This window comes from Aphelocoma coerulescens, chromosome 13 (genome assembly GCF_041296385.1).
Source record: "Aphelocoma coerulescens isolate FSJ_1873_10779 chromosome 13, UR_Acoe_1.0, whole genome shotgun sequence".
NCBI lineage: Eukaryota > Metazoa > Chordata > Aves > Passeriformes > Corvidae > Aphelocoma > Aphelocoma coerulescens.
In genome coordinates this window covers 9,446,556-9,467,005 of record NC_091027.1, presented here as the reverse complement: position 1 = coordinate 9,467,005, position 20,450 = coordinate 9,446,556, and the positions used below count along the sequence as shown (strand labels likewise).

General features: G+C 39.4%; 1 protein-coding gene across 5 annotated transcripts in view; it reads right to left on the bottom strand.

Moving 5' to 3' along the window:
* Positions 1–93: 93 nt before the first annotated feature.
* Positions 94–20,450, bottom strand: part of MACROH2A1 (macroH2A.1 histone) — a 42,882-nt gene continuing 22,525 nt past the window's right edge. Inside the window, exons 5-9 of one of the 5 annotated variants that reach the window (XM_069029118.1) lie at positions 18,626–18,736; positions 13,419–13,518; positions 8,011–8,100; positions 4,776–4,950; positions 94–823 (exon numbers count right to left, since the gene is read on the bottom strand). In XM_069029118.1, the coding sequence (XP_068885219.1) occupies positions 658–823; positions 4,776–4,950; positions 8,011–8,100; positions 13,419–13,518; positions 18,626–18,736 (642 nt within the window). In that variant the 3' untranslated portion in view covers positions 94–657. Of the gene's footprint in view, positions 824–4,775; positions 4,951–8,010; positions 8,101–11,859; positions 11,951–13,418; positions 13,519–18,625; positions 18,737–20,450 lie in introns of those variants that run through there. The other 4 variants (XM_069029120.1, XM_069029119.1, XM_069029121.1 and 1 more) reach the window with 4 other exon arrangements.

The following is a 20,450-nucleotide window of genomic DNA, read 5'->3' as shown; positions in this document are numbered from 1 at the left end:
GTTCTGATCTGCTCTCATGCTGCTCAGAGCTAACTTTTCAGAACTTAGAAAATAAAGGCTTAAAGGAAAAATCAATCCAAGTACACCAAGAGCAACAGTTCAAACATTTTACTAAATCAATTCACACAGTTTCAAAATTGTAAATATAATTAAGGACAACAGGGTTTCTGTATTTTTTTTTCTTCCAGAATCATTAAGACAATAAACAAACACAAATTAGGTTTATAGCATCTGTTCTTTTAAAAAATGAAAGGAACGCCACTCGATGTATTGATAAAGCACCACAACACAGTTACAAAATAGGGTTGGCCTGTTTCTTTCACAAGTAAAAGACTACATACTCCTAACAGCTTCCTGCTCCAATTCATACTTCATTAAAATAAAACTATAAAATCTTCTAGATTACACTAACTTCAGACAATGCCTGGTATAACAGTGCATTAACAGCAGTAATGCCAACTATCAGTGCCAACATAAAACAGTTTAGAGAGGAAAAACAAAACAAACAAAAAATTCCAAAACAAAATGACAAAAACCCCACCTTTATTCCCCTAGATGAGCAAAATTTAAAATAAGAGATGCTCTGCCTCACAATGAGTTAAGGATTTGGGGATGCTGATGGGTGGAAGAGGGGGCTGGTACTGTTGCTTTCTAGGCTTAGTTGGCATCTAGTTTGGCCATTTCCTGCACGTATATCCCTATACTCTCACTGTCGAAGAGCACGAAGTACACCGTCTTGATTGAAGAGGACATTGTTGACACAAAATAGCTGGAGATGGCTTTCAGGATCAGCTGAGCAGCTGTTTGCTTTGGGAAGCCATTTCTAGAAGGAGAGAGAAAATAAAGAAAGAAAATCAAGACTTGCTGAACCAACTTTTGATGGTTTAACCTCCCAGGGAAGGCTCCGGCTTTTTGCTGACACCCCATGGTAAATAAAGCTGCACAGACAGTGTTTACAGTCTGAATTAGAAGCTACAAACTTGTTGATTTAGGCAAGACTTAAAATGTTCAAAGAGAAGAAAAGTGTTCTCAGAATATGAATACAGTCTACACACATTGATGAGTTGAAGCTTATGATACCTGATGGGTCAATTATTCTCATTTAACAGGTAAGTAAACCAAGAGCCTTCTGCGTTCTGGAAAGCAGCGTGTGTGTTGGAGCTGTGAAGTTAAATGTGTCCTGAAAGCAAAGCAATTGTTAAAGTAAAAAGGGACAGAGAACTTGATATAGAATATGAAACATGAAAAAACCCAAAATACAAAATGGTCTTACCACTACTAATGGTTACTAAGCATAGGGTTTTACAGGACCTAACCTGACAACCTTTCTTGCAAACTTCTTCACATTTTTATCTAGGAATCCTTGTCTGAAAGATTAATCTAATCTTAAAACAAGTCAAGCACAAGTAGAACGGTCTGAACAAAGCTATGACCTGAACTGTGAATTTTATAGGTCATGGCAAACTCCTGGAATTACACCTGGTAACTGCCTGAAATGTGGCCTGATTTTTGTTGCTCTGTTACTCCTGAAGTAATGCTACTCACCCAGACCATGAGTTTGCCCTGACAAAGTCTGAGCCCTCCCCCAGTCTCAGTGACATGCACTCTGTAGTCAGTCAGTCTGAAGGTGATGGGACACGACCACTCTGCTGAATCAGAATCTGAAAGAGCCTGTTTAACATCACCTGGCTCCTTGACAAGCACTTACAGATATCTGATCGTTAATAGTCCCTGTTATAAAGTATGTACTATTAACACTACAGATAATTTACAGATTACATGGATGAGTTTCTCAGCATTTCCCGAGCAGTTCAAAGAAGCTGGGCTAAATTCACCTCTGGCTCTAACAGGTGAACATTTCTCAGCACTTGCTTACTGAAGCACCACACTAGTAGTAAAATGCTGTTGTAATCTCCCTCTTCTTCTGTGTGGCAACACACCAGTGTGAAGGGCAACTGCCTGTGTCATGGCCCACTTGCTGTGTATTGCCTTACCAAAAAACATTCTCACAGAGCAATTCTGTGTCAGTCCTGCCTGTAATGTGATATTATACATGCTGTCTTGAAGATAATGTTTGTGGTATTTCAAATATGATGGCATGAAATAGCTTACACTGTTTTTTCTTTTCTGAATATGCCCGATTTTTTTCTTCTATTGAAGAAGGAAAAAAAAAAGGAAAAAGCATTGTGAGAAAAGCTTCTTGTACTCTACTAAACCCAAATGAGCTGGTCAGGGATAATCAGTTTTGTGAGAAGTTAATCAACTGAGAGCAGTTTTGACACAGGAGCTACTTAGGAGTCTGCAGCTTCCACACCTGAGCACTTGCAGGTTTACTTATGAATGCTGCATCCTGGCATACATTGAAGAGATCTTTCAGGAATTTTGCTCCTGAAGTGTCATGCAGAGCATGATATACACTGTTTCTGAATTGTTCTCAGGGGCCTCTGAAGTCACAACTTCCGAGTGTTCTGGCAGGGTGGTCACACCAAGGCACATGAAAGAAAAGTGGCCTGGTGAAAGGAAGGCACGGTGCCAGGGAAGCTGATAACAATCCATTGCTCAGGACACCTCTCACAAAAGAAACGAAAAAGAGCAGAAAAATCAGCAGAAAGGTGCTGGCCTGATGGCCATGTGTGAGCTGCAAGAAACAGAAGCTTTATGCATTGATCTATGGGTTTGAGTTCAATTTTTGTGAAAAGGCAATTTGGGACTTGAGCCAAACCAGTGTCAATTCAGATCAAAGTCAGAGCCTCAGAATGGAATCCGTTCTCTGAGGATGATTTCGTGTTCAATCCCTAGCTCTCCTTTCCCTTTTCCCCTGCTGGCCCTACCAGAATGAACTCCAGGCTACCTCTGAACAGCACCCAAGTTGTGCTTTCCATAAGTTGGCTGTAGCTGAGCATCTGGCCCAATGAACGGTACAAGTATGCTATTTTATTTCCCCTCGTGATTTATTTGAACTGCCCTCATGTAATCCCATTCCTCAACTATAAAAGAGAATGAAACTGTTTATATGGGTTTATTGGGTGATGTCTGCTTGACAGATGCCTGTACTAGAACAGCTGCATACATGTGGTGTCTTTGGCATTTGCTATCTTTTAAAGCTTTACTTTTTTCTTTTTTTAAAGCTTTTTGACTTCATAAAAACAAGTAGAGAGTACTGTCAGAATATATTATGTTCTTTCCAAAATTAACTTATGCTTGAGTATCTCTAATTAAGGGGAAAAAAAGGAAAAATACCTAACCTCATATATTAGTCAAGGCCTTTTGATTCCTCTCCACCTTTTAAAAGCACCACTTCAACTGGCTCGAGTAAGAATGACATGTTATGCCAAGTGGAGAACTTGCCCCAGATCCTGCCTGTCAGTAACCAGATTTCAGAACAGAATGTGAATCCTGATGATTGTTCAGGGCTTCATCATCTTCCAATACCAATCACCTACTTCACAACAAGGGCTGGGAACTATCCAGAAAAGACAGGGCTGTGTGGAAGATAATTTACATGGTCTCACTTTTACATAACCAATTCAAGAGTCGCTCTGCACTCTCTGCCTTATTCTGCAGAGGAATAGAGTTTCTCCCAGAGAGCCATTCAGAGCTTCTCTTTGTCCTGACCAGCCTATGCCCCTGACTGCTCAATCAACAGGTTACTGTGAATCCTCTGCTCTACTTCTCTACTGTTCTGGAAAGTTTGCTCAAGTTACCTCCTTAAAATGACACCCATGCAAATTAACTTTACCTGATGTATGATGCAAGTTGCTTAAATTTATCATCTTAACAAAACTTTTATTTCTTGTCATTCTCCCAAAACCTCAAATACAGTTTTCTGCCCTAGCCCACAGAATATGCAAGAATTATACTAGTGTTGCAACACAGCACAATGGGAAGAATATTCTTGCTGTACACCAGCCAACTTCTTTCATGGCAAACTCAACCCTGAACAACTGACCCTCTTAAGAGACACAACTGTATCATTCAGTCTAGATTTGGCCTTTGGTCTTCATACTGAGCCATCATTGAGGGCCAGGTGTTCCCAACCTCCCTCTGCACCCCAAACCCAGGAGTCTCAGACTAAAGGTGCAGTCAGTCTGGATTGAGACTCTTAAGAACACAATCCAACTTTCAAAGGCACTGAGCACACAGTACAGAGCCAGAGGACCTGAACTTTAGACTTAGGCTTTCAAAGACCTTGGCAAGGGTTTTTAAGGTCTTTTTTTTTTAATGAAATAGTCCCATGATGTAAACTGCATGGAATTCAGCTTATGGATTTTGGATGAAAGCTTGAAGTGACTCTGCAAATCCTGAGAATCAAGGCACTTTAGGTTTGCAGCTTAAACAAACACTAAGCCCTGTCTTCTGGCCATCCTAAAACAGATAACTTTCATTACAGACTAAAATCAGGCAAAAGAGATCCCTTTTCTTCATGTTCTTTTCCACATCTCCAATTTATATAAATGAATTGATAGTCTGAAAGAAGTCTTTTAATATTCTCTTGAAAATTTGTTTTATGCTCTTTATCCCATTTGCCTGCTTTAAGATTTGCAGGGCACTATGAGATCTGCCAAAACTGAACTGGTATTCAGGAAAACACTGCAGGCTTCATGCACTGCCTGAACAAACCTAGAAGAAACACTTCTTTTAGGGAACTGATTTAAACAAAGAAGAAAAAAGCCAGCATTGTAGCAATGTGTTTTATACATGGGAAGGGACTGGAACAACAGATGGCACTTAGGGAATGTGACCTATCTGGCATCAGGTTTGCCTGACGGCCTTACCTGCCACTGCCAATGGAAGGAAACGCGATTGATTTCAGCTTCTTTTCATCAGCCAGAGCCAAGCAGTTCTTCACTGTCTTTTCCAGCAGCTCCTCGCATTTGTCTGAGCCCCAGCCTGGGCTATTACAGTGGATCACAAATTTCGCAGGCAGTCCATGGCCAGCACTGACAACAGCTAGGAAGAATTGAAAATGAAACGTAATTACTTTCCTCTCCTTAGGATTAAAGGAGTGTACATGTGATTAAAATAGCAAACAATCAACAGACGTTCCTTTAGCCCCAGTGAATGTTTTAGATTACAAATCACACAGCCTTAAAATATAACATGATTACAGAGACTTTGTATTTTCCATTTGCAGCTGCATTTTGCTGTGATAATTTATAAATCATAGCGAAGATTGAGCTTATTTGGGAGAGAGCAAGAATTCATGGCTGACATCAAAGGAAGCACATTTATACTGAGGACTGGTTAAAGAGAAGGGCAGTATCTGTTAGAACCCAAACCCAGACAAGGGATGATCTTGCTTTGGTTGGGTTTACTACAGAGCTACAGTAAATATCAGGATGCTGGACAGGCACAAGGAGTTATGACTCCAGTGACCTTCAGCTACTCCTGCTAAATGTACAGAGTGTTCAGTTGGCTTCTGATCATATGCCAGCCCAAAGTGGAGCAGTTCAGAGCTACTAGTGCTCTGCAAACCCCTAAGGAAGGATGGAAAAGAGGTGAATTAAGATTCTGGCTTTATTTCGAGCTTTGTCTCTGAATAATAATGAAGATATTTTGTGTGATTTCAAGGCTTTGGGCCTGGCCTTATTTCAGCTTTTTTGTGTATGGGTCATCCAAGATCACTTGAACAATGCTGGGCTTAGTTTCTCTCTTTCATCACATTCTTGACAGTGGGGTGGAGAGGATGCATTTACAGATTTGCAATGTTTGATTCATACTGTTTGTGTAACAACAGGCCAGGCCTTGTATGTACAAAGAAATGAGGAATTTTTAATCCTATCTTATCACCACAATACTACCATGGACATCTGGGGACTAAGAAGATGCAGCAGACCCTGCCTACAAACTGCTGACAGGCAGGGATTCTCCAGATGAGAGGCCTCCTTCTCTGCAGGAGAACACGTTCTGGGCTCACCACTTCCCATCACAGAGCAACAACAGACTGTGCTCTGCCTGCCAGAAACCAGGGTAAGAGGATCTCTGTCATTTCCGAACTCACTGGGCTGTGGTTGCAAACAAAAAGTTGTTACTTTGGTTTGTCAAAAAAAAAAGGTGGGAGGAAGCAAACCACCCTAATCACAAGCTGAGAGAAGAAAAACATCTATCTGAAATCTCAAAAGAGCATACAGTGAACCTTCACAAAGAGTCAGCCCCTAAAATACCCCACAAAAGTGTTGGTATTAAATGGCAGCTTATGGCTTCACAAAACCAGACTAAAAATACCAGTAAGTTTAAAAAAAAATTAAAAAATCAGGTTTGCAAAGGTGCTTAGAGGTCAGAAATCCTCTATTCCATTCTGGAATGTTTATGAGGCATTTTTCTATTTAAGTATAGTAGAAATAACTCTTGGCACATGATCATCACATATGGATACTATCCTGTGGCTGCTGCAGGAAAGAGAAAATACTCTTTGTCATATGGATCCTGACCAGGGGTTAACCAGAACATTTTGAAGGACAATGGCAGCACAAGCATTTATGTTCTTATGGGTTTGCAGAGTCCCAACATGTTGAATAGCCTCAGTGTTAGGCAATGCTAATTTGTCATAATGTGCAACTAAAATGTTGGCAGATTCAGAATACATCATAAATCCAAGAAAAATCTATTAAAAGCAGCTGACATATCTCTAGTCAGATGTGAAATGTGGATATCATCTTCACCCTGAAAGAATAAAATACTGTATTGATACACATGACCAACTTTAATATTTCTCAGGGAGTGTTTTCTAGGGTAGTCATTAATTAACTCATTAGGATTCTGATGAGGACAACTGTTCATTACCAAGAGCAGCTGTCCCTTACTTCAAATGCAAATGCACTGAAACGGGAAGTAAGAAAGAGAAAACCAACTAGGGACTTATTCTGTGCTAGTCACATTCCAGGTAAGCATCATGGTTATGGGTAGATTAAAGGGATGCCCACAGAATTGAGAAATCTGAAAACTAGGTATCTGTAGGTTTGAAAAATGGATGTATCGGTTCTGCTCTAGAGTCCTCCAGTAAGTCCCTAGCAGCCAGTTTCTCCCAGTGCAATGCAGAGCTGCCCTGGGGTAAGACTGCCAAGCAACCCCCAGATCTGAGGGATGCACTGACAGCTGAGAAAAAGAAACTTTTCAATTTGCCACCTATTTGAAGCCGTTTGGTCTGGGCTAGTAAGCAATCTTGTACAGAAGTTAGTAAAAAGAAAAAAGTGAGTAATTGATTCTGCATATTTTCGCAGAAAAAAATTCCAAGAAAAACTTACTAAAATTTTTAAAAAGCAAGGGAGAAACCCCCGAAGTATTAAGCTCCAGAAGTAAACAGTTGTAATTTTTCCTGTCAGAGCTGAATTCTTACATCTCCCCTTCGGCTGTAGTTAGGATTCGTTTACAAAACTCTGCACACTGTATTTATTTTTATAGCATAAACACAGATGGTAGAATCAGCCTTCTATATGAACAACATAGATCAGCAATTTCACAGATGGTGTAAAATTATATATTGCCATTATCAAACTTTATTACTCATATAGTAGATTTTTCTCCGATATTACATAAATTTTGATAACTAGGCATCAAAAAGTTGTAAGCTTTTATAGCGATGATTTTGGCACTGATTAAACTAAGTACCCAAGCAGATGCTGAACTTTAAGCACATGCTTAAGTTCAGCGAAAGTCAGTGGCATTTCAGCAAAGCAGATGTTTAACAGAGTTGGACTACACAAATAAGCATCTCATTAATTGCTTTCCTGAACCGTGCCCTTAATGATCAACACTGAGTGTGTATGCACGTACCTGTGAACAGCCTGGTTTTACTGTAACACTACAGCACTGCCCACTTCCCAGGTGCTTTGGTAAAGGTTACTTAAGCTGCAATGTGTGCAGTTTAACTGTGGAGAACACAAACATACAACCCTCCGGAGCTGCCTGCAGACAGCACAGCCCCAGCGCTGCTGCAGGAGGAGCTGGGCTGTGTGGGCCAAGCCCAAAGCGCGCCGAGCTCTGGTTTGGGCTCCCGAAGCGCAGCCTCACCTCCGGCTATGTCCAACGGCCCGTTCTTTTTGCGGAGCTCAATGACAGCTTCCACAAACTCCTTGCCGCCTTTCTTTTCCAAAGTGCTCCCTGAACAGAGAATTGTTAGTTTACTCCTCCGATCTCAGCAGACATGTGACACATCATTCACTTTTGTTACATCACTCTACAGTTTTCTGCCCAAACATTTTTTGGGGACTGCAAAGTAAGATCTAAACCTTTTGGGACTTGAGAATTAGCTAGTCATTAAAAACAACAACAACAACAACAGAAAGAACAAAAAGACAACCCTAACAACCCAAAAACCTCACACTGGTATCCCTTGCTAACATTCTCAGACTTGAAATTACTGTCAAGAACCATCTGACATGACATCCCTACCTCCTTCCTTCTCATGAGCATCTCTTAGTGTGAAATGTTCCAGAAGAATGTGCTAGCTCAACAGTGGTTGAAGGTTTGTAATTCCTTCCCCTAGGATTCATTTCCCCTCTTCTCTTACAAATTGCTTTAAAGAGCCATTTGCCACAATAAGAATTTAAAACTCACCTGATCTTGGTCCCTGACCCCAACAGGTGGCCCCAGGAATGAAACAGTCTCGTGAGTGCAGCGGGCTGCTTTACTTGGTAACTGCCCAGCTTGTTGAGCCACCTTTAACCAAGAGGAAGAGCCTCAGAAATAAGGAGAATCTCTAAGGAACATATTCCTCCAATGAACTTCTCTAACTACAACTAAGGAGCTGGACAAAGTCATTCTGGGAGGAGAAGAGCTGTGCAGTGTGTCAGGGCAACCAAAAGGTATGCTGTTTACAAAGGCAGTCCATCACTAAATGGTTTAGATCTTATTTTGCAGCTCTAGTTTTAAATATTAATATAAGAAAAAACAGCCCAAGAAAGCATTTTCCTAACTACATAAGCATCCCACATAATTTTGCACTGTGCATATTAATTATAAAGGTAGATAAGTAAAAAGCAGTGACATCATAAAGGCTCTGATTTGAGATATTGCTTTGAAAACTGATTTCCAGAAATTCAGAACTAGGATCTCTAAGGATCTAGACATTTATTTGGTGACACCCCTTACTTTCACTGATGAAGAAAGAAAAAAATGCAATTTCTGATGGAAGTGCACATACTATATGCTCCAGGAAGCAGAGTCCCTCCTCCAAGATTCCGGTTACTAAATCAGGTTATAGCTCTAGGAGCTAAGAAGACTGCAAGATGCTTTTGTTTTGTTTTGCTAAATTTCTTCCAAACTGAAAAGTTGAAAACAATGCATTTGTTTTCCATTCAAAAATCGACTCTGTGACCCTGAGTCTATTTTGTTTAGTGGGAGTTTATTGCCTCTGGGGTACAAAAGCTGAGGACAATTACAAAATATATGCCTTTTCTTTGGCTTTTTCATAACCAGTTCACAACAGGGTTTGCCAAAAACTGGATTGCAAGGTCAGACTGTGTAGGTCAGAGTGTAATTTGCTCTTTGTGCTCATTTAAACTTTTAAATATAAATACTTCAGCCAAACTCCTTCTAAGAATTTTCTGAAACTTAAAATTACCTATCCCAGGGAAACTGAGTAGGAGAATCACCTTACAAATCTCTTAGAAAAGACAGTAATAACTTTATTTGTAGCAGCAAGGTGTCTTAGGAGAGTGCTGGGAAAGGAGATGCAGACCAGCACTGAGATGCTTGGAAACACTCTGCCCTTCAAAGGCAGTGAATTACCAGAAAGCACAACACCCTGTGCCCTTTGCTGGGCCCATCCAGCAGATGTGGCTGACTCCAGGGTCTTATAAAAACCCCCTGACAGAGAAGGGATGGGGGGGAATGAAACAGCCTTCCATTCTAGTTATATTCTTGTATATATTTCCATATAATTCCAATTTTTATTTATATATATTCCAGTTATATTCCCCATGAGTCCATGAACTCTGATCAGTCCTAAAACCCATGACATTCATAATCCTTAATTTCTCTTGTTTCAAGGGGAAACATAATTAAGCCTTGTGCAGAATCTAGGAACAGCAAAGTTCTATTAAGTAGGTCATTTCTTTGCCATTGCAAAGCCGTTGTAGATTTAATGGAATTTAGCCTAGTTTGGTTTAATTCAATCCAGAAGGATCAGCTTTTTCCCTTCTACTGGGAATTAATTTATAATTAAAAGCAATGAACAACCACGTCAGTTTATTTCACTGAGCTCTCTTCTTGCAGATCTGGTAAAAAGAAGAGAAGAAGTAATATTTGGTATGAATGAGTGCAATATTCTGCATTTACTCCTCAATTATGCTCTTCTTCTGATTAATAGTGAGGGTTTATATTGAAATCATACTTGACATCTATGTTGTAAATCAGCTTAATCTGGCAAAGGACAGACTGTATTTAACCATTTTCCACTAGACTAGCAAGTTTCTTGATGGTCTTGCTTCACAGCTTCAAGGTTAGTAGCTTATTTGCTCACAGGCATAAATATGTGTCACTCCCATGAGAATAAGATCATTATCTCATGCTTTCCAAGCAGGCATTGGTATCAGTGTTGAAAACAGCGTTAGCAGAAATTTAGGCTCTAAAATTCTCAGGATAAGCCCCCGGTACATTTAAATTGTTAGGGAAAAAAACCAACAAAAAATTTAAAAAACAAATTTAGATGGTAAAAGTTAATCATTGGAAGCTAAGCATTTGTGCACTTCTATTCTTTCTTACAGCAGTCAGAGGCAACAGGAACCTACGCTAAGGAATGAGCAGTCCAGCTTCAAGAGACAATTTTCTTTGTAGGTAGCAAAGCATTTCTTTGTCACAGGGTAGGAGACAGGCACATTGGCTAAATGGGTCTGACAGACTTTGGAAGCATATTCTTCAGGTACAGGCTACTATGACACTCTGCATATTATTTAGCCAGCCAAGTCACAGTGCTTCTGCCCAGTAGGCCAACCAGAGCTACATTTCTCTGCATGTTACTCAGAAAGCAGCCCTTTCAGAAAAAGCCAATGGTGCAGGACGTGTCCCTCCAAGTCAGTACTGAAACAAGGCATCAGGTGTGGGGGGAGCCCATTCTCACAGTGATGGTGAGGTCAGAGGAGATGCAGAACAGAGGCTGGGATCAGCTGACTGGTTTTAAGCATTTCTGCATTCAGCCCAAATTCTGATTTGCCTTCTCAAATTACCAAGGCAGCTCAGTCAGAGTACTCCTACCCTTTTATAAAATCCTTCAAAATTCTGTATGCAGAGAGAGGTAAGAGAAGGGCTAGGAGAAGAGTTACTCAGGGGACAGTTAAGATGGCTGCATTAAGAGGTCTGTCCTGCTTCCTGTCATGCCTTCTCTCCGTGTAGCTCAGATGACTGATGTGTGTGCAGCACTAGCCTGGGCTTGTGGATGTGAGGACCGTGGAGCAGGGCTAGGAAGGTCATCGGCCCGTAAGATAATCTTAAGAGTTTGGAAAATACAGACAGGTTAGATCTGGCATGTGAATCCAGATGTGAACATCTGAAACTTGGCATGGTGCACTGGAACTGGTTAGAAATGTAAAGATCAAGACTCAAACCACATTCAAACCAGGCACTTAACTTGTCAAACCAACAATGTTGTAATTCATTTTCCTTGGTCATGTGCCTGCATTTAATGCACTGTTCCTGCACTTCAATTTTGGTGGTGCGCTCCACTGTTAGTTCCGAAAGGCCGATTTGGCAATAAAAACCAAAAATGCCCACTAGGTTTGTAATTGTTCATTTCTTGTTACGATCAGTCAGGACTGCTGGAAGTGAGAAATGAATGCAAATCTGCATAGCTACAACAAGCTGGTGGCTGCTGATCGACCATGCACACACATACGAACTCCGCAGCACTGAACTTGCCATTACCTACTTCACCACCGGTGTAGAAGTCAGAGTTTGTCGGGTGAACGACAGCATCACTGTCGATCGTGGCAATGTCAGCCTGTACAACTTGCAACTACAACAGGTAAACAGATGTATATCAACCACGTTGGACAGAGACCCAGCACAGGCTCTACATTTACACATGTACCAACGTCCATATTTTCCTACCTTTACATCTCCAAACCTTGCGCCAAAGGAGTATGCTGAGTTGTGTGTGCAGGTGTGTGTAGAGAAAGGGGTGTAGGCAGCAGGAGGAGGAATATTGAGTATGACATGATCAAATAAATGTTAAAATGACAAGTCAGAGCAATCACATGAGATCATTTCCAAAGTTTTAAAATCAGCTAATGCCCCATTTCATTTTGCAGAAACCTAGAACAACCAGTTCCCCACAGAGCATGACATTAAAATATGGAATCTGTTTAAAAAAAGAGAAATTCAGGATCATCAAGCCAAACAAAATAATTAGTTTCTCCATTTTGTCAGCACCAATAAGCTGACAGGCACTGATCTTCATATGTAAAGCCATTCATAATTTTGTTTCTAAAAATGCCAGTCTCCTTCACATGGAGGAAAACACGTATTTGCAGCCAGGGTTGCACAGAATTTCCTTTAAAAATACAAATAATTGTTCTTATAGCTTAGAAGTACGGCATATTTTTAAATTATGTGCTGGAATGGCCAAGCCACTTGCAGAAATATGTATTTCTAAGAAAGGCTGATTTAAAAATTAGCCTTCTTAAACCTTTTTTCTTGTTAAGTTACTTCTCTACATTCCCATAGGAAATGCAGCAGTAGAAGAATTATGGGTTGTATTCCATTAAGGAAGTTTAAAAAAAAGACAGCAGTAGGTGTAATCAAATAAGAAGGGAATGCAGTATATAATGCATGAAAGGCAATTTTTGTTTTGCTGAAGAACAAACTTCGGTTAAAGAAGGATTTTTTGATTTCTTATAAATCTGAAACAAGAGAGAAGCTTTAAAAGCAATTCTCAACCTACAATAGTTCACTCTTGGTATAGTATCAGTATTTTTTTTCAGCTGAATGTGAAAGGGAAGAATTGAAATACAATGGAAAAAAATCACTGACTGAATTAAACATCAAATCAAGGTAGGAAAGATTTGGGGATAGCTAATTATTTAATAATCCCTTTCAAAAGATTTTAAGCCTACTCTAAGTATCAAAATAAAAACCCTGAGATTGCAGGTAGAATGGAGAAACTCCTTATTTTGAGAAAAACCTGACAAAAAAGTATTTTTAGTCCTCAAAGTATCCAAATAAGAAACCCCCCAAAATAGCTAACAGTCACATATGATCATTATGGAAAAGAATTTAAAATTTTTGAACTGAAATCAGCTTGAAGACTAGCAATAGCTGCAAGTATTCAGAATTGGTCAAAAAGTATTTTGAATATAGTTCTTCAACAAAGCAGGACCTGCAAGATTTGAATTTCTGCTCTGATTAAAGGTATGAAGAGAGTAAATTCTGGGTTCCATAATTTCCATGTGACCGTTAGTTGTGTCAACCCATGCCCCATTTACCTAGGTCATCTTTAAGGTCAATGTCAGCATTGGTAGGATTGATAATGGCCTCCACCTCGAAGCCGGCTAAATTACTGATTTCACTGTGAATAAGGTTCAGCTGAAAAGAAAAGCATGAGGTGGGAAATAACAGGACAGCTGGGAAATCACAGAGAAGCTGCAGAAAAGTGAGCTTTGCAACACAGATGGAGATAGCATCACTGCAAACAAATATGCAAAATAAAAGGCAGGTCATAAAGGGTTATTATCCCAAAAAAATTCAAACCCAAGACTCAAACACTGTTCACACTGGGAGAACATGAATGTACCTACTAGTCAGCTCTATTTTGGTTTTACACTGATAACTATTTGGGATTCTTATTACTATCCAGTACCTAAAGGGGGCTTATAAGAAGTCTGGATAGGGACTTTTCATGAGGGCATGGAGTGACAGGACAATGGGGAATGGCCTTAAACTGAAGGAAGCTAGGTTAAGATTAGATACTAGGAAGAAATTCTTCCCTGTGAGGGTGGTGAGGCCCTGGCTCAGGTTGCCCAGAGAAGCTGTGGCTGCCCCGTCCCTGGAAGTGTTCAAGGCCAGGTTGGATGGGGCTTGGAGCAACCTGGGATAGTGGAAGGTGTCCCTGCCCATGGCAGGGGGTTGGAAAGAGGGGAGCTCTAAGATTCCTTCCAAATCATTCTGTGATTCTTATTTTGCCATTAAAAGAGGGTATTTGTTTCTTCCCCAAGAATAGATGAAGGACACCCTAAGCATCCCTTAAGCATCAATTACAGGGATGTCTAGGACTGTTCTGCACTGAAACGGGATCAAAGCTGCTGCTTCCTCCTCCTTTAAGCCAGCAAACTCGAGCCTATCTCTGAGAAAGCACACACTTGTCTCCAGCAATTCCTCCCTCCCAACAAGGAGATGTGGCTTTTTTTCTTTCCTTATCAGTGGTCACCATGTTTTGTATTACAGCACTTCAGTCCTCATTACAGCTCTGCAGCCTTTGGGAATGTCTGGTGAGGTACCGTAAGCAGGCCCATGATACTACGTGTGTATTGCTTCCAGTTTTTATTTTATTTGCTTTACTTCCTTTTGTCCCTTATGAAAGCAGAGATTTTTAACCCCACCCATTAATGCCCATTTACTCCTCTAAGTACTCCCATATATTTCAAGCATGTCTTTCAATTTCTTTTTTGTTATAAACCAGGAGGATTTCTCCTGGGCACACAGGAAACCGAGGAAGGCAGCATAGAGATTGATGTCACATCTGCACTACATGTTCTTAAAAGACAGTTTGGTTGTCTCCTCATAGGATGTGACCCACACCACAGAACCAACTCTACAATTTGAGGCAACCTGATAGGAATGCTAAACTTGGCCAAGGTCAGAACTGCAGGTATGGGAAGTTTATAACCAGGGTTTGAGCATGTTGTGACCCTGCTTCGTAACTTCTGTTGGAAGTCTGATTTCACAGGCACCAAGTTTACTACTGTCAAAACTTTAAATACTTTAGAAGTGCAAAAGATTTTCCAGACTTTTTCATTTGGGGAAATACATTAGCTACAGCGTGACCTACACCTGTGTTTACAATATGCATTTAAAATGACTTTTTCAGTAGCTCTTTAGGTGATATGGAAAGCAACCATAAAAGAGAAAGCTTTCATTCATTGATGCAATTCCTGAAACCAGCTGCAGTTAAACCAGTAAATTCCTTTTAATCCAATGCCTTCAGCCTGCAAAGCATAACATACACCTTCAGGCATGGCACTTTATCTCGTCAATAAGAGAATTTTATCTCATTTGTAGTCCATGGTCTGTAAACTTAACTCTTCAAATAATTTCTTTGTGTAGTTAATTTATTAACAGGGAATTTATTAATTGTGTATTAATTTATTAACAGGGAATATGAGCCAGTCCATGAAACTCATACAAGTGAATGGGACATTTAAGGAGGCCACCATCCCTGTATTTAAATTTTATGAAAAACATATTTCCATTTCATTCATGTGATTCTATGAATTGACCTTCTTTCTCTTTTTAAAAGCTTGCAATTTCATATAATTTACATATTTTGCTTGAGTAAACTATGTTACCTCAAAATACGGTGATTTTGACTAAAAATGAGTGTAATTCAGCCCTGTTTTAAGTACATGTCTGTTTGGGAATTTGTAATAAAATCTAAGAAAGCTTCCTTTCCAAATAGCTTGGAATCCTTTAATACTTCACACGTGGTGAGTTATTCATTCTGGAGTTTGAGTCTTGAGTTTGAATACAAGCAACTGCTGTTTAAAAAAGTCAAATCAAATCAAACCAAAATGTTAAAAAAACTTCATGAATTTAAAAAAACAACAAAAAATCCAAAAAAACAACTGCAAAACACATGCACACACCAGGACTGTTTTGTGGAAATTTTAGTATGTTCCTAAGCATATTTTGCTCATTCTTTAAGTGATCTCTTTGATTCCTGACTCTGTGCTCTACAAGTTTTTGCCCCAGATCTATCTCAGCTGCAGATTGTTTTTGTTTTGGACCTTAAATGTACCCCTGAGCCTACTCATATATAGGATTTACATAACAGACAGCTGGTAATTAAAGTTTCAATTTAACACAAGAAAATGCTTAAAAAGCTGCCCATGACTGATAGCATGTGTTGGCAGCTAAGTATTATTTTACTAAATTCTGCATTTACTGCTCAATGCCCTGTTAGCTATCCAATTGCCAAAAAACAAATAAAAAATTCATCAGAATTTTTCCTGTGGAATTAAATCCTCCAATGAGTAATTGCTCAATTTCACTACCCAATAGTATGAAGCATGTATTAGGCAGAAGTGATACCCTAAAGGGCCATGTTAAAAAAATAAACAGACGTAACTCGCATATACATGCGCAACAAAGAACGGACATAACTTTAGGTAACATTTCAATTAAATGTTAATTAGATAAAATGCAGATGGCACTTGGCACATCCATGAGTATTTTCTAAGCCAAGCCTGGCATTTCTAATTTCAGACAAAATTACCTTAAGAGTCTTGAAGCTTTTTCTGGTATGAGTTTCATACCGAAAAATGAAGATGCCTATTGCAGACCACAAGCTGAGGTCTCTTGGAAAGTCCAAACCTAAAAGCTTAGGCTTGAGGTCCTGCAACTCTGCCTCTACTTTGTAATCCTCTCAGGAAAAACAAACTAGGTAATGTGCACAATGCCACATTTCCACTGGGATGTCACTTGTAGGAAGTGCAATCATTTACATATTAACTAGATTTTAATAATTAATGTAGCACTAATAAACTTCTACAGGTATAACTGAAGGGTTCTTTGCCATTTCAGGACCTCTAAGGATTTCCAGCCGAATGTCAGTGGTTACCTAAAGATTCAATGCAATAACTGTAATTTTAAAAACTGAAAAATACCCAGGTTTGCAACACTCTCATTTGTGGTTTTTGCATCAAATTAAATCTGGGGTTATTAGAAGGATGAAGAGCTGCTCTTGCAAACAAAACCCTTCCCTTCCACAAACATGGAGCCAAGAAAAAGATTTTTCTCATTAAACACTTATGAATGATGTGATATCAAAACCAAGATTATTTTTTTTCTTCTCTGCATTTAGCAAATGATATTCTGATCTGGCAGATAATGGTTTTGCAAACCAAACAGACGTGCTGGAAAGGTGTTCAAGAATGTCACAGGAGGTTTGAAAGATCCTGATTGATTGATCTCAGCAGCAATTCTTCAAATGCTTTCTTTAACCCTCAGAACGTGATCTGTTTGATTTGGAGTGTTCCCTCACAGGAGACAAACAGGTTTTCATTTTCTTTTGATTTCTCTTTTCATTATGTGTTACAACAAGAGGCTAACACCTGGTCCTTCTCATGTGCAGGCCTAACTGACAAGGACCCAGTGCAGGGATGGATTACACCAGTAATTTTCTCAGGGGGCTGTACCCCAAGTGAATGAGAAAGCCAGAAAGTCCATTCCCTGGTACTAGGACTCATTGGGAAGCTCTACCACAGACACTGGCTTTGCCCACCACAGCTTAAAGCAGTCCTGGAGTTCATGATTTTCTTCCACCGAGCCCAACACCAAAGCCTCATGGATTTGCTGGGTCAGTCTTGCTGGAACACAACACTAGGTCTTTTTACAGGTTTTCTATGGTAACTAAAATGAGCTCAAAATCAGCTCCAGAAGTCTGATGTTACTTGCTTTCTTGAAACAGTAATATCTATTATAAATTTTGGGTTCTAAATTAGTCATCAAAACTTTTTTTAAAAAACCACCCCCCTAATAAGAGTAAAATAAAAAAATCCCTACCAAACCAGCTATCTAGCTGTAGCTGTGGAAAATCAGAAGTCTTACAAAAAATGTTACTCTCATGCATGTTAAACTTGGCAAACAAACTGAAGGATAAATGGAGAACAACCTCTGTATGAAATAAAAATGAGTCAGAGGCGTTACATTCCACAATGGACAATGGCTCATCTTTTATGGCTTACAACACAATGATCTGATTACTGAATGATAGCAGAAAGATGCTGTTTTACTTAAGAAAATTTTGCATCACAAATTAAAGGCAGGTTTCAGGATAAAAGACCAAATTAATTTAACAAATTGTCTCTTTAAATTGATCCTCTTTAAGCAGATATGTATTTGTATTAAACCAACCCACATCCCAAAGCATATTCACAGGGAAAAAAAAGAATTCTTCATCTATAGCTTTTCATAAAAGCATCATTCATTATTACACAGCATTAACTTCTGTAAATCACAAAGCAGAACATAGCATAAAACCATTATTATGAACAAATGTCTGAAATGGGTTTTGATAAAAACCTGTTAATCATTTACATCAGCAATGAAGTGGGCTGACTGTTGGAAAAAATACATTTTACTCTTCGAATAATCTCTTTGGCAGATGTTTTTCTGTAACAATTACGCTGTTTATGAATGAGATAGATTACAAGCACACAGGCTTTCCTTCTAATTAAGTATTTAATTATGTAGTCACATGAAGACTTATTTATGTACTTTTAAAAATGTTCTAGAAGTAGTTTCAGAGCATTTCTTTGAAATTAGAAAAACTGGTATCATACATCTCTTTGATTGCTCAGTGGGGAAATGTCCATTGTACCTAGATGTTTTGTGGAAAGGGGGGGTGGTAGGAGGGGGCTACTCCCTAAGCAGCACAGAAAAATAGGTATTAATTTATAAAAATGCAGGATCATACCTTCTGGCCAAGAAACAGGCTTTTGGTGGACAGGACTGTGAAACCATCTGCAGGAGTTCCCTCTGTTGTACTGTCAGCACTGGCTGATTTGCTCACTTCTCCCTGCTTCTTCTTCCAAAAATATAGTTAATTAGTTAACTCAAGGCTCTGAGAAGAACAGGTTAATGACACTAAGATATATGATATGCACTAAATGCTTAGCAGGCAATAAAATGCCTGCACAAACAGTGGCGTTGGATTTTATCCTTTAGTCCAACCAAAGTGCCTGATAACAGCTGAAAGGATCAATAGGAAAAACGACCTCAACGTCTGCAGATCTACAGGTGCATTCTCTTGCCCACAAGTGCACGGTAAAGATGACAGTTGTCTTAAATGTTGCAGGAAAACATATAAACAGCCCTAAACTTTTAACAGCTTTCTCATGGCTTGCATGGACAAAGATTACGTATTTCTATGTGTGGGCAGAGATTCATTCTAAGCTAAAAACTGACTTGTCGAGAACAAATTTTTTGTGATGGGAGGTGCTCCCAGATTTCACAGACTTATTTTTAGAAATGCTCATTTGTAATGTGGCTGTCCTTAGAAGCAGTGTCAAAAGAATACATCTACTTTCTATCTGCCTGGTTGCAGGAAATGGGCTGAACAATTTTCTGTCTTAACACCATCACCTACTTTCATCTTCAGTAAAACTGTTGGAGGAGAGAGAAGGAGTTCCCCTCAACCACCGTTTCTTTTTTCAACTCTATTACTGCAGTGAAATAACAGGTTTCAGGAATGAATTGAATTACTGAACAAAAATGAGAATTAGGAACATTTTGAAAAGGAAGTCAATTCACGAAGGCTGTAGTTATAAACTCAATTGGTGCCAAAAATGATTTCACATTTTCAATAAAATTACTACTTACAATTTCATATAAATATTTGGTGCCTCAGCAATATCTGTGTTGAAGCAAAAAAAGAACACCTGGAACACTGAGCAAACCACTGTTCTCCTATTGTCCCTTTCCAAAGTATATAAACTAAGTCTGAGGCTGAACAACTAAAATGACTTTGATGCAAGGGTATATTGTGCTTTTAGACGCTGTAACCATGTTTTACTTTACACAAATGTTTTGAAAATTAGATTTTCATGGGTTCTATTTCAATTCCCCAGGAGTTTACTGTTAGCCAAATACCAATATAGTAAGCAGACAATCCAGTTTATTGTGTGAAGAAAAACAGAACCCCACAACAGACTTCCTGCTTTTGTAATCAAGTAGGGCAAAAAAATTCCAGATTTAGGGAAATTATTAGTGCATGGTTATTGGAAGCACTGCATTTGAACTGTCAACTAATAGGTGCTCTGAGGGAGAAAACTAAATTCAACACCTCAAAAAACTGAAGAGTGAAACAATCAGAAGAGTGACCAAGTAAACAGTAACAGGATAAATAAAGAAGCTTTGCTTGACCCAGAGGCAACTTTCACATTCCTTGTCCATTTCATGTGAAATTCCTGTACTTTTCTTCCTACTTGCAAAATTTATTGCTTAACAGTAGTTGTTTTGCAAAAGAAAAAACATCCTTGGCTACACATGTACACATTAGAAAGATTCCCTACTCCTACAAACTGAAACCTGTAAGGCATGACCAGTACAGCTCCCAGACACTTTCTTTTTCTGTCTCCTGGTACCTCCACCCTCTGCCCACCTCAGAATGTTTCTTACAGAGTACTTATGGCCCATCTGCCTGTGCTGCAGACCTGGGCCACTTCTGAGGGTGTTCAGACTCCAGCTGCACCAGGGAGAGGGCAGTGCTCCTCCTTCCCTGCTCACACTGTGACTGAAAT